This window comes from Salmo trutta, unplaced genomic scaffold (genome assembly GCF_901001165.1).
Source record: "Salmo trutta unplaced genomic scaffold, fSalTru1.1, whole genome shotgun sequence".
Lineage (NCBI taxonomy): Eukaryota > Metazoa > Chordata > Actinopteri > Salmoniformes > Salmonidae > Salmo > Salmo trutta.
In genome coordinates, this window is record NW_021822211.1 from 1,049,510 (window position 1) to 1,064,445 (window position 14,936).

A 14,936-nucleotide genomic window follows, 5' to 3' on the forward strand; every position below is an offset into this window, starting at 1 on the left:
ATCTCTCTGAGTAGCTCTGATGGTGACAGTGCCAGGGCATTAAGATCTGGGAAACTGTGGTGAAGGAGGTGAGGGGGGTAGGGGATGAAGGGGGAGGGAGTCGGGGGCAAGGGGGTGAAGGGGGAGGGAGTCGGGGGTGAGGGGATGAAGGGGGAGGGAATCGGGGGTGAGGGGATGAAGGGAGAGGGAGTCGGGGGTGAGGGGATGAAGGGAGAGGGAGTCGGGGGTGAGGGGGAGGGGGGAGGTGTCCTCTACCAGCCTGACCAGTCACAGCAGCTCTTGGTCTACTGCTGACTGAATCACTCCCTGCGTATTAAACACATCCCAGAGTTCCTCACCAGTGCCTCCGTACTTGTCGGCCATGTTGATGTCGATGTGAGGCGTGAGTGTCAGCATGGTGCGTATGACATCATCGCTTCCTTTGCCAGCAGCCCACATGAACGCTGTGCGGCCCTCCAGATCTGGCTCGTCTTTCACAGAGGGGTGGGACAGAAACACACCCACCGTCTCCTACACACACACACACACACACATACACGCGCACACACACGTGCACGTACGCATGCACACACACACGCACACACATGAGTCACTGATATAACTTGAAAATGTGCGCTGTGTGTGCGCGTGTGTGCATGTGTGTGTGTCTACGTACAGCGTAGTTGCTCTGAGCTCCATAGTGTAGAGGTGTGGCCCCATGGCTGTCTGAGGGGATGGTGCCTGACGTGTTCCTCTCCAACAACAAGTGCACTATCTTGGCATGTCCTGAAACACACATCAACATATTCAGGTCCAGCCCCCCGGTACAGTATCTGGACCAGTGATGGAACCACATTCTGATGATAGGATCTTACCCAGCAGTGCAGCCCAGTGCAGCGGGGTTCTGAACAGGTTGTCGTACGCCGTGACACTGCAGCCTTCATATGATGTCAGCACCTCCACCACTGCCTCGTTGCCGTCGGCGACAGCAAAGTGCAAAGGCGTGCGCCCCTCATAGTCCTGCCAGTTCAACAGAGACTCGGTAGGAGCTGCCTCCTACGCATACACACACACACCTCATTTACATCAGTAAGCAGAGGATGGTGTGTGTAAGGATGACATTCTCACTGGATACTGTGTGTGTGTGTGTGTGTGTGTGTGTGTGTGTGTGTGTGTGTGTGTGTGTGTGTGTGTGTGTGTGTGTGTGTGTGTGTGTGTACCAGTATGCAGCGGACGGTGTGTATAGCGGTGTACTCCTGGCTGTGTGCAGCCCAGTGTAGGGGGATCTTGCCCTCACTGTCTGGGATGCCAATGTTGGAGTCGTGTTTGATGAGCAGTCTGACGTGCTCTGGCCTGTTATAGAACGCTGACCAGTGGAGCGCAGTCTGCTGCAGGGGGAGAGAGAGGGGGGGTGGGGTCAGACACTATTGTAATAATCATTTTGGGGGTGCTTATATTTGTCCTGTTACACACAAGTGTGTAATGGAAATGTGTTTCTTGCATATCCAAACTCCCCCTGGGGTCACAGCCAGGGTCACCATTGTCAAGTACCCATGGAGCAATTGGGGTTAAGTAACCTTGCGGTTACTGGCCCAACGCTCTAACCTCCAGGCTCTAACCTCCAGGCTCTAACCTCCAGGCTCTAACCTCCAGGCTATTTACCCTAGAAATAACTGTGAACTAAATCAAAAAACCCTAGAACATATTCTACAGAAACAAACAAAGCCTGAGGATTTAACATGACAGTAACAGTAACAGTGACAGTGACAGTAACAGTAATAGTAACAGTAACTATGACTGTAACAGTGACAGTAACAGTGACAGTAACAGTGACAGTAACAGTGACAATAACAGTGACAGTAATAATGACTGTAACAGTGACAGCAATAATGACAGTAACAGTGACAGTAACAGTGACAGTGACAGTAACAATGACTGTAACAGTGACAGTAACATGACAGTAACAGTAACAGTGACAGTAACAGTGACATTAATAATGACCGTAACAGTGACAGTAACAGTGACAATAACAGTGACAGTAATAATGACTGTAACAGTGACAGTAACAGCAACATGACATTAACAGTGACAGTAACAGTAACAATGACAGTAACAAGGACTGTTACAGTGGCAGTAACAATGTCTGTAACAGTGACAGTAACAATGACTTTAATAGTGACAGTGACAGTAACAGTAATAATGACTGTAACAGTGACAGTAACATGACAGTAACAATGACAGTAACAGTGACAGTAAAAATGACTGTAACAGTGACATTAACACTGACTGTAACAGTAACAGTAACAATGACTGTAATAGTGACAGTAACAATGACTGTAACAATGACAGTAACAATGACTGTAACAGTGACAGTAACAATGACTGTAATAGTGACAGTGACAGTGACAGTAACAGTGACAATAACAGTGACAGTAACAGTGACAATAACAGTGACAGTAATAATGACTGTAACAGTGACAGTAACAGTGACAGCAACAAGACAGTAACAGTGACAGTAACAATGACAGTAACAGTGACAGTAACAATGACTGTAACAGTGACAGTAACAGTAACAATGACTGTAACAATGACAGTAACAGTGACAGTGACAATGACTGTAACAGTGACAGTAACAAGGACTGTAACAATGACAATAACAGTGACAGTAACAAGGACTGTAACAATGACAGTAACAATGACTGTAACAGTGACAGTAACAAGGACTGTAACAGTGACAATAACAGTGACAGCAACATGACAGTAACAGTGACAGTAACAATGACAGTAACAGTGACAGTAACAATGACTGTAACAGTAACAGTAACAATGACTGTAACAATGACAGTAACAGTGACAGTGACAATGACTGTAACAGTGACAGTAACAAGGACTGTAACAATGACAGTAACAATGACTGTAACAGTGACAGTAACAAGGACTGTAACAATGACAGTAACAGTGACAGTAACAATGACAGTAACAGTGACAGTAACACTGACTGTAACAGTGACAGTAACAGCAACAATGACTGTAACAATGACAGTAACAGTCACAGTAACACTGACTGTAACAGTGACAGTAATAGCAACAATGACTGTAACAATGACAGTAACAATGACAGTAACAGTGACAGTAACAATGACTGTAACAGTAACAATGACTGTTGATAGTGAAAGTAACAGTGACAGTTACAATAACAATGACTGTAACAGTGACAGTGACAGTAACAATGACTGTAATAGTGACAGTGACAGTAACAATGACTGTAACAGTGACAGTAACAATGACTGTAACAGTGACAGTAACAGTGACAATAACAGTGACAGTAATAATGACAGTAACAGTGACAATAACAGTGACAGTAATAATGACTGTAACAATGACAATAACAATGACTGTAATAGTGACAGTAACAGTAACATGACATTAACAGTAACAGTGACAATAACAGTGACAGTAACATGACAGTAACAGTGACAGCAACAATGACAGTAACAGTGACAGTAACAATGACTGTAACAGTGACAGTAACAGTGACAATAACAGTGACAATAACAGTGACAATGACTGTAACAGTGACAGCAACAATGACTGTAACAGTGACAGTAACAGTGACAATGACTGTAACAGTGACAGCAACAATGACTGTAACAGTGACAGTGACAGTATGCTATAACAGAGATATCCCCTCCTCTATGGCTGTTGTTAGAGATCTATTCTGGGACATACTGAAACCAGTGTCATCTGACATGCTGATGATGCATATTGGATTATTACAGAACTAACAGACAGATAGACATCATCGCTACAGACAGAGGGGGCCTGTGTGTGTGTGTGTGTGGGTGCGTGCGTGTGTGTAGAATGTATTTGGCACAACTGTCTGCCTTGAAGAGTCAGGACAAAGCAGCCAATTGTCATTCCAGTGTGTGTGTGTGTGTGTGTGTGTGTGTGTGTGTGTGTGTGTGTGTGTGTGTGTGTCTCTGGATTGCTCAGAACTCCACGTGAACTCTAATTCAGTCAATCAAATCAAAGAGCCAGGACAGTTCCATAACAAGTATGTTTGATAGAACTATTACCCAACTTTGTAAACAGTGTGTGTGTGGTACCTTGTTCTTGTCCTGTGTATCCACCTCTCCAGGTCCTATGTGTTTGAGCAGCAAGGCCAGGGGTTTGGGGGAGGGGTGACGGGTCGCCAGGTGGAGGGGTGTTACCTCCTCTAGATCCTTCTGCAGCCAATCAGCACGACGAGACAGGAGCAGCTTCAGAAACCGCACGTTCCCCTGGAGCACACACACACACACACACACTCTATGGTGTCTTATCCAATTCCATCATCATCCATCTCTGTCCTTTCCTATTGGTTCTCAGACTCTCTCCTCTGTTCTTTCCTATTGGTTCTCAGACTCTCTCCTCTATCTCCTCTGTTCTTTCCTATTGGTTCTCAGACTCTCTCCTCTCTCTCCTCTGTTCTTTCCTGTTGGTTCTCAGACTCTCTCCTCTCTCTTCTCCTCTCTGTTCTTTCCTGTTGGTTCTCAGACTCTCTCCTCTCTCTTCTCCTCTCTGTTCTTTCCTGTTGGTTCTCAGACTCTCTCCTCTCTCTTCTCCTCTCTGTTCTTTCCTGTTGGTTCTCAGACTCTCTCCTCTCTCTTCTCCTCTCTGTTCTTTCCTGTTGGTTCTCAGACTCTCTCCTCTCTCTTCTCCTCTCTGTTCTTTCCTACTGGTTCTCAGACTCTCCTCTCTCTTCTCCTCTCTGTTCTTTCCTATTGGTTCTCAGACTCTCTCCTCTCTCTTCTCCTCTCTGTTCTTTCCTGTTGGTTCTCAGACTCTCCTCTCTCTTCTCCTCTCTGTTCTTTCCTGTTGGTTCTCAGACTCTCTCCTCTCTCTTCTCCTCTCTGTTCTTTCCTGTTGGTTCTCAGACTCTCTCCTATCTATTCCTTCCACCCTCATCGTCTGACAGATCTATCTACTGACTGAGCATGCATGTGAGAGTATGTGTGAGCTTTGAGAAAGTGTGTGTGTGTGTATGTATATATGTGTGTGCATGTGCAAATGTGTGTCCATATAGGCCTGTATGTATGTGTGTGTGTGTGTGTGTGTGTGTGTGTGTGTGTGTGTGTGTGTGTGTGTGTGTGTGTGTGTATGAGTGTGTGTGTGTGTGTGTGTGTGTGTGTGTGTGTGTACATGTGGTCTATCCTCCCTATTCTCAGTCCAATTAGATCAGTAATCCCAGAAGTCTCTCCCTGTCTCAGCTAGATATTGATCAGGTGTCAGAGAGAGAGAGGGCCTCCCATCACCCACACACATTAGAATTGGAGTGTGTGTGTGTGTGTGTGTTAGAGTGTGTGTGAGCACCCTCCTCCGCCCCTCCAGCCACCGCTCCTCACCTGCCCTGACAGCAACCCCCCACCCCCCAGGACAAGGCTAATAAACACTTTCTATAGAGATATTACTGCTCATACAGCCCAGTCTTTTATTTCATTTTCTACATTTAGATATCTTTTTTAGGAACTCAGTCGGGGTCTCAACTTACTGTTGAGAGTTAGAATAGTAGAATACACAAGGTGACATTTTGAAATTTGGTTGTGCATCAACAGTTTGTCTCTTGTTATGTCAGTCACTGAGAGTCACTCAATTAGCCACGTCAGCTAAAACATTTTATATGGTAAATTAGTCTTGTGGCCAACTATCTAAACTTGATATTATGGTGGAATTACTGACCGGGGGAAATTAGCTTTAAAACAGAAAATGTTTCTCTCTGCTCCAAGGCAAAATTTGTCGAATTGCATGAAATTAGTTGTAGAATTGCAAAATGTTTTCTCTGAGCCATGGCAAAATGTGTAGAATTGCAGCAAACTTGCTCTAAAACCTCATTTACTCTATGCCCCATGGCAAAATGTGTAGAATTGCAGCAAATTTGCTCTAAAACTTAATTTACTCTATGCCCCATGGCAAAATGTGTAGAATTGCAGGAAATTAACTCTGAAGATTTCACTGTCAAGAGGGGGGTGTTTATAACGTTTAGCTCACAAAGTACAACATTTCGCTCAGATTTTCTGTGGCCCCCACCCTAATCAAAGTTGCCGATCCCCTTGTCTAGTTCTTAACAGCCGCCCTGGGGGTGTCTGTCTGTCACCATTGGGGGGCACTACCTTCTCACCTAAGCTACCAGTATGTGATATACACTGAGTATACCTAACATTACGAACACCTTCCTAAAATTGAGTTGCCCCTATCTATGTCTCAATTGACTCAAGGCTTAAAAATCCTTCTTTAACCTGTCTCCTCCTCTTCGTCTACACGGACAGAAGTGGATTTAACAAGTGACATCAATAAGGGATCATAGCTTTCACCTGGAATCACCTGGTCAGTCTATGTCAAGGAAAGAGCAGGTGTTCTTAATATTTTGTATAGTCAGTGAGAGAGGCTCTAGAATACCCTGGAGTCAGGATTCTAAAGGATCAGTTAGTGTTCTACAGGTTAACTAAGTGTTCTGATAGTTCCACTACTGTTCTAGTGTTTCCTTTAGTGGTTCCAGGTTGACTCAATGTTCTGATGGTTCCACTACTGTTCTAGCGTTTCCTTTAGTGTTCTACAGGTTAACTCAATGTTCTGATGGTTCCACTACTGTTCTAGTGTTTCCTCTAGTGGTTCCAGGTTAACTCAATGTTCTGATGGTTCCACTACTGTTCTAGCGTTTCCTTTAGTGTTCTACAGGTTAACTCATTGTTCTGATAGTTCCACTACTGTTCTAGTGTTTCCTTTAGTGGTTCCAGGTTAACTCAATGTTCTGATGGTTCCACTACTGTTCTAGCGTTTCCTTTAGTGTTCTACAGGTTAACTCAATGTTCTGATAGTTCCACTACTGTTCTAGTGTTTCCTTTAGTGGTTCCAGGTTGACTAAGTGTTCTGACGGTTCCACTACTGTTCTAGTGTTTCCTTTAGTGGTTCCAGGTTGACGAAGTGTTCTGATGGTTCCACTACTGTTCTAGTGTTTCCTTTAGTGGTTCCAGGTTAACTAGATGTTCTGATGGTTCAACTACTGTTCTAGTGTTTCCTTTAGTGTTCTACAGGTTAACTCAATGTTCTGATGGTTCCACTACTGTTCTAGCCTTTCCTTTAGTGGTTCCAGGTTAACTAGATGTTCTGATGGTTCAACTACTGTTCTAGTGTTTCCTTTAGTGGTTCCAGGATAACTCAATGTTCTGATGGTTCCACTACTGTTCTAGTGTTTCCTTTAGTGTTCTACAGGTTAACTGAATGTTCTGATGGCTGCACTACTGTTCTAGTGTTTCCTTTAGTGTTCTACAGGTTAACTCAATGTTCTGATGGTTCCACTACTGTTCTAGTGTTTCCTTTAGTGGTTCCAGGATAACTCAATGTTCTGATGGTTCCACTACTGTTCTAGTGTTTCCTTTAGTGGTTCCAGGTTAACTCAATGTTCTGATGGTTCAACTACTGTTCTAGTGTTTCCTTTAGTGGTTCCAGGATAATTCAATGTTCTGATGGTTCCACTACTGTTCTAGTGTTTCCTTTAGTGTTCTACAGGTTAACTCAATGTTCTGATGGTTCCAATACTGTTCTAGCCTTTCCTTTAGTGGTTCCAGGTTAACTAGATGTTCTGATGGTTCCACTACTGTTCTAGTGTTTCCTTTAGTGGTTCCAGGTTAACTCAGTGTTCTGATGGTTCCACTACCGTTCTAGTGTTTCCTTTAGTGTTCTACAGGTTAACTGAATGTTCTGATGGTTCCACTACTGTTCTAGTGTTTCCTTTAGTGTTCTACAGGTTAATTCAATGTTCAGACGGTTCCACTACTGTTCTACTGTTTCCTTTAGTGTTCTACAGGTTAACTCAATGTTCTGACGGTTCCACTACTGTTCTAGTGTTTCCTTTAGTGTTCTACAGGTTAATTCAATGTTCTGACGGTTCCACTACTGTTCTAGTGTTTCCTTTAGTGTTCTACAGGTTAACTCAATGTTCTGATGGTTCCACTACTGTTCTAGTGTTTCCTTTAGTGTTCTACAGGTTAACTCAATGTTCTGATGGTTCCACTACTGTTCTAGTGTTTCCTTTAGTGTTCTACAGGTTTACTCAAAGTTCTGATGGTTCCACTACTGTTCTAGTGTTTCCTTTAGTGTTCTACAGGTTAACTCAATGTTCTGATGGTTCAACTACTGTTCTAGTGTTTCCTTTAGTGGTTCCAGGTTAACTCAGTGTTCTGATGGTTCAACTACTGTTCTAGTGTTTCCTTTAGTGGTTCCAGGTTAACTCAATGTTCTGATGGTTCAACTACTGTTCTAGTGTTTCCTTTAGTGGTTCCAGGTTGACTAAGTGTTCTGATGGTTCCACTATTGTTCTAGTGTTTCCTTTAGTGTTCTACAGGTTAACTCAATGTTCTGATGGTTCCACTACTGTTCTAGTGTTTCCTTTAGTGTTCTACAGGTTAACTCAATGTTCTGATGGTTCCACTACTGTTCTAGTGTTTCCTTTAGTGTTCTACAGGTTTACTCAAAGTTCTGATGGTTCCACTACTGTTCTAGTGTTTCCTTTAGTGTTCTACAGGTTAACTCAATGTTCTGATGGTTCAACTACTGTTCTAGTGTTTCCTTTAGTGGTTCCAGGTTAACTCAGTGTTCTGATGGTTCAACTACTGTTCTAGTGTTTCCTTTAGTGGTTCCAGGTTAACTCAATGTTCTGATGGTTCAACTACTGTTCTAGTGTTTCCTTTAGTGGTTCCAGGTTGACTAAGTGTTCTGATGGTTCCACTATTGTTCTAGTGTTTCCTTTAGTGTTCTACAGGTTAACTCAATGTTCTGATGGTTCCACTACTGTTCTAGTGTTTCCTTTAGTGTTCTACAGGTTAACTCAATGTTCTGATGGTTCCACTACTGTTCTAGTGTTTCCTTTAGTGTTCTACAGGTTAACTCAATGTTCTGATGGTTCCACTACTGTTCTAGCGTTTCCTTTAGTGGTTCCAGGTTAACTCAATGTTCTGATGGTTCAACTACTGTTCTAGTGTTTCCTTTAGTGGTTCCAGGTTAACTCAATGTTCTGATGGTTCAACTACTGTTCTAGTGTTTCCTTTAGTGGTTCCAGGTTGACTAAGTGTTCTGATGGTTCCACTATTGTTCTAGTGTTTCCTTTAGTGTTCTACAGGTTAATTCAATGTTCTGATGGTTCCACTACTGTTCTAGTGTTTCCTTTAGTGTTCTACAGGTTAACTCAATGTTCTGATGGTTGCACTACTGTTCTAGTGTTTCCTTTAGTGTTCTACAGGTTATCTAAATGTTCTGATGGTTCCACTACTGTTCTAGCGTTTCCTTTAGTGGTTCCAGGTTAACTCAATGTTCTGATGGTTCAACTACTGTTCTAGTGTTTCCTTTAGTGTTCTACAGGTTAACTCAATGTTCTGATGGTTCCACTACTGTTCTAGTGTTTCCTTTAGTGTTCTACAGGTTAATTCAATGTTCAGACGGTTCCACTACTGTTCTAGTGTTTCCTTTAGTGTTCTACAGGTTAACTCAATGTTCTGATGGTTCCACTACTGTTCTAGCGTTTCCTTTAGTGGTTCCAGGTTAACTCAATGTTCTGATGGTTCAACTACTGTTCTAGTGTTTCCTTTAGTGGTTCCAGGATAACTCAATGTTCTGATGGTTCCACTACTGTTCTAGTGTTTCCTTTAGTGTTCTACAGGTTAACTCAATATTCTGATGGTTCCACTACTGTTCTAGTGTTTCCTTTAGTGTTCTACAGGTTAATTCAATGTTCTGATGCTTCCACTACTGTTCTAGTGTTTCCTTTAGTGTTCTACAGGTTAACTCAATATTCTGACGGTTCCACTACTGTTCTAGTGTTTCCTTTAGTGTTCTACAGGTTAACTCAATGTTCTGATGGTTCCACTACTGTTCTAGTGTTTCCTTTAGTGTTCTACAGGTTAACTCAATGTTCTGATGGTTCCACTACTGTTCTAGTGTTTCCTTTAGTGTTCTACAGGTTAACTCAATGTTCTGATGGTTCCAATACTGTTCTAGCCTTTCCTTTAGTGGTTCCAGGTTAACTAGATGTTCTGATGGTTCCACTACTGTTCTAGTGTTTCCTTTAGTGGTTCCAGGTTAACTCAGTGTTCTGATGGTTCCACTACCGTTCTAGTGTTTCCTTTAGTGTTCTACAGGTTAACTGAATGTTCTGATGGTTCCACTACTGTTCTAGTGTTTCATTTAGTGTTCTACAGGTTAATTCAATGTTCAGACGGTTCCACTACTGTTCTACTGTTTCCTTTAGTGTTCTACAGGTTAACTCAATGTTCTGACGGTTCCACTACTGTTCTAGTGTTTCCTTTAGTGTTCTACAGGTTAATTCAATGTTCTGACGGTTCCACTACTGTTCTAGTGTTTCCTTTAGTGTTCTACAGGTTAACTCAATGTTCTGATGGTTCCACTACTGTTCTAGTGTTTCCTTTAGTGTTCTACAGGTTAACTCAATGTTCTGATGGTTCCACTACTGTTCTAGTGTTTCCTTTAGTGTTCTACAGGTTTACTCAAAGTTCTGATGGTTCCACTACTGTTCTAGTGTTTCCTTTAGTGTTCTACAGGTTAACTCAATGTTCTGATGGTTCAACTACTGTTCTAGTGTTTCCTTTAGTGGTTCCAGGTTAACTCAGTGTTCTGATGGTTCAACTACTGTTCTAGTGTTTCCTTTAGTGGTTCCAGGTTAACTCAATGTTCTGATGGTTCAACTACTGTTCTAGTGTTTCCTTTAGTGGTTCCAGGTTGACTAAGTGTTCTGATGGTTCCACTATTGTTCTAGTGTTTCCTTTAGTGTTCTACAGGTTAACTCAATGTTCTGATGGTTCCACTACTGTTCTAGTGTTTCCTTTAGTGTTCTACAGGTTAACTCAATGTTCTGATGGTTCCACTACTGTTCTAGTGTTTCCTTTAGTGTTCTACAGGTTTACTCAAAGTTCTGATGGTTCCACTACTGTTCTAGTGTTTCCTTTAGTGTTCTACAGGTTAACTCAATGTTCTGATGGTTCAACTACTGTTCTAGTGTTTCCTTTAGTGGTTCCAGGTTAACTCAGTGTTCTGATGGTTCAACTACTGTTCTAGTGTTTCCTTTAGTGGTTCCAGGTTAACTCAATGTTCTGATGGTTCAACTACTGTTCTAGTGTTTCCTTTAGTGGTTCCAGGTTGACTAAGTGTTCTGATGGTTCCACTATTGTTCTAGTGTTTCCTTTAGTGTTCTACAGGTTAACTCAATGTTCTGATGGTTCCACTACTGTTCTAGTGTTTCCTTTAGTGTTCTACAGGTTAACTCAATGTTCTGATGGTTCCACTACTGTTCTAGTGTTTCCTTTAGTGTTCTACAGGTTAACTCAATGTTCTGATGGTTCCACTACTGTTCTAGCGTTTCCTTTAGTGGTTCCAGGTTAACTCAATGTTCTGATGGTTCAACTACTGTTCTAGTGTTTCCTTTAGTGGTTCCAGGTTAACTCAATGTTCTGATGGTTCAACTACTGTTCTAGTGTTTCCTTTAGTGGTTCCAGGTTGACTAAGTGTTCTGATGGTTCCACTATTGTTCTAGTGTTTCCTTTAGTGTTCTACAGGTTAATTCAATGTTCTGATGGTTCCACTACTGTTCTAGTGTTTCCTTTAGTGTTCTACAGGTTAACTCAATGTTCTGATGGTTGCACTACTGTTCTAGTGTTTCCTTTAGTGTTCTACAGGTTAACTCAATGTTCTGATGGTTCCACTACTGTTCTAGCGTTTCCTTTAGTGGTTCCAGGTTAACTCAATGTTCTGATGGTTCAACTACTGTTCTAGTGTTTCCTTTAGTGTTCTACAGGTTAACTCAATATTCTGATGGTTCCACTACTGTTCTAGTGTTTCCTTTAGTGTTCTACAGGTTAATTCAATGTTCAGACGGTTCCACTACTGTTCTAGTGTTTCCTTTAGTGTTCTACAGGTTAACTCAATGTTCTGATGGTTCCACTACTGTTCTAGCGTTTCCTTTAGTGGTTCCAGGTTAACTCAATGTTCTGATGGTTCAACTACTGTTCTAGTGTTTCCTTTAGTGGTTCCAGGATAACTCAATGTTCTGATGGTTCCACTACTGTTCTAGTGTTTCCTTTAGTGTTCTACAGGTTAACTCAATATTCTGATGGTTCCACTACTGTTCTAGTGTTTCCTTTAGTGTTCTACAGGTTAATTCAATGTTCTGATGCTTCCACTACTGTTCTAGTGTTTCCTTTAGTGTTCTACAGGTTAACTCAATATTCTGACGGTTCCACTACTGTTCTAGTGTTTCCTTTAGTGTTCTACAGGTTAACTCAATGTTCTGATGGTTCCACTACTGTTCTAGTGTTTCCTTTAGTGTTCTACAGGTTAACTCAATGTTCTGATGGTTCCACTACTGTTCTAGTGTTTCCTTTAGTGTTCTACAGGTTAATTCAATGTTCTGATGGTTCAACTACTGTTCTAGTGTTTCCTTTAGTGGTTCCAGGTTAACTCAGTGTTCTGATGGTTCAACTACTGTTCTAGTGTTTCCTTTAGTGGTTCCAGGTTGACTAAGTGTTCTGATGGTTCCACTACCGTTCTAGTGTTTCCTTTAGTGTTCTACAGGTTAACTGAATGTTCTGATGGTTCCACTTCTGTTCTAGTGTTTCCTTTAGTGTTCTACAGGTTAACTCAATATTCTGATGGTTCCACTACTTTTCTAGTGTTTCCTTTAGTGTTCTACAGGTTAACTCAATGTTCTGATGGTTCCACTACTGTTCTAGTGTTTCCTTTAGTGGTTCCAGGTTAACTCAGGGTTCTGATGGTTCCACTACTGTTCTAGTGTTTCCTTTAGTGTTCTACAGGTTAATTCAATGTTCTGATGGTTCCACTACTGTTCTAGTGTTTCCATTAGTGTTCTACAGGTTTACTCAGTGTTCTGATGGTTCCACTACTGTTCTAGTGTTTCCTTTAGATTTCTACAGGTTAACTCAATGTTCTGATGGTTCAACTACTGTTCTAGTGTTTCCTTTAGTGGTTCAAGGTTAACTCAGTGTTCTGATGGTTCAACTACTGTTCTAGTGTTTCCTTTAGTGGTTCCAGGTTAACTCAGTGTTCTGATGGTTCCACTACTGTTCTAGTGTTTCCTTTAGTGGTTCCAGGTTGACTAAGTGTTCTGATGGTTCCACTACTGTTCTAGTGTTTCCTTTAGTGGTTCCAGGTTGACTAAGTGTTCTGATGGTTCCACTACCGTTCTAGTGTTTCCTTTAGTGTTCTACAGGTTAACTGAATGTTCTGATGGTTCCACTACTGTTCTAGTGTTTCCTTTAGTGTTCTACAGGTTAACTCAATATTCTGATGGTTCCACTACTTTTCTAGTGTTTCCTTTAGTGTTCTACAGGTTAACTCAATGTTCTGATGGTTCCACTACTGTTCTAGTGTTTCCTTTAGTGGTTCCAGGTTAACTCAGTGTTCTGATGGTTCCACTACTGTTCTAGTGTTTCCTTTAGTGTTCTACAGGTTAATTCAATGTTCTGATGGTTCCACTACTGTTCTAGTGTTTCCTTTAGTGTTCTACAGGTTTACTCAGTGTTCTGATGGTTCCACTACTGTTCTAGTGTTTCCTTTAGATTTCTACAGGTTAACTCAATGTTCTGATGGTTCAACTACTGTTCTAGTGTTTCCTTTAGTGGTTCCAGGTTAACTCAGTGTTCTGATGGTTCAACTACTGTTCTAGTGTTTCCTTTAGTGGTTCCAGGTTAACTCAATGTTCTGATGGTTCAACTACTGTTCTAGTGTTTCCTTTAGTGGTTCCAGGTTGACTAAGTGTTCTGATGGTTCCACTATTGTTCTAGTGTTTCCTTTAGTGTTCTACAGGTTAACTCAATGTTCTGATGGTTCCACTACTGTTCTAGTGTTTCCTTTAGTGTTCTACAGGTTAACTCAATGTTCTGATGGTTCCACTACTGTTCTAGTGTTTCCCTTAGTGTTCTACAGGTTAACTCAATGTTCTGATGGTTCCACTACTGTTCTAGCGTTTCCTTTAGTGGTTCCAGGTTAACTCAATGTTCTGATGGTTCAACTACTGTTCTAGTGTTTCCTTTAGTGTTCTACAGGTTAACTCAATATTCTGATGGTTCCACTACTGTTCTAGTGTTTCCTTTAGTGTTCTACAGGTTAATTCAATGTTCTGATGGTTCAACTACTGTTCTAGTGTTTCCTTTAGTGTTCTACAGGTTAACTCAATGTTCTGACGGTTCCACTACTGTTCTAGTGTTTCCTTTAGTGTTCTACAGGTTAATTCAATGTTCTGATGGTTCAACTACTGTTCTAGTGTTTCCTTTAGTGTTCTACAGGTTAACTCAATGTTCTGACGGTTCCACTACTGTTCTAGTGTTTCCTTTAGTGTTCTACAGGTTAATTCAATGTTCTGACGGTTCCACTACTGTTCTAGTGTTTCCTTTAGTGTTCTACAGGTTAACTCAATGTTCTGATGGTTCAACTACTGTTCTAGTGTTTCCTTTAGTGGTTCCAGGTTAACTCAGTGTTCTGATGGTTCAGCTACTGTTCTAGTGTTTCCTTTAGTGGTTCCAGGTTAACTCAATGTTCTGATGGTTCAACTACTGTTCTAGTGTTTCCTTTAGTGGTTCCAGGTTGACTAAGTGTGCTGATGGTCTACACCCACCTACTTGTTCCTAGTGTTTACCTTCTAGTGTTCTAGACAGGTTAACTCAATATATGTTCACTACTCTGTGTTTCCTAGTGTTCTACAGCGTAACTCATATCTATGGTGCCACTACTGTTCTAGTGTTTCCTTTAGTGTTTCTACAGGTTAATTCATGTTCTGATGGTTCAACTACTGTCTAGTGTTTCCTTTAGTGTTGCTACAGGTTAACTCAATGTTCTGACTGGTTCCACTACGTTCTAGTGTTCCTTTAGTGTTCTACAGGTTAATTCATGTTCTGACG

The 14,936-nt window shown here is 41.6% G+C and overlaps 1 protein-coding gene across 1 annotated transcript in view; it reads right to left on the reverse strand.

Moving 5' to 3' along the window:
* LOC115181004 (inversin) overlaps window positions 1–4,307 on the reverse strand; it is a gene marked incomplete at its 5' end in the record, with an annotated part of 22,284 nt that extends 17,977 nt beyond the window's left edge. Inside the window, 5 exons of the mRNA XM_029743112.1 lie at window positions 339–510; window positions 656–765; window positions 855–1,035; window positions 1,200–1,367; window positions 4,086–4,307. Coding sequence (XP_029598972.1) covers window positions 339–510; window positions 656–765; window positions 855–1,035; window positions 1,200–1,367; window positions 4,086–4,307 — 853 coding nt within the window. The remainder of the gene's footprint in view (window positions 1–338; window positions 511–655; window positions 766–854; window positions 1,036–1,199; window positions 1,368–4,085) is intronic.
* Window positions 4,308–14,936: the final 10,629 nt, after the last annotated feature.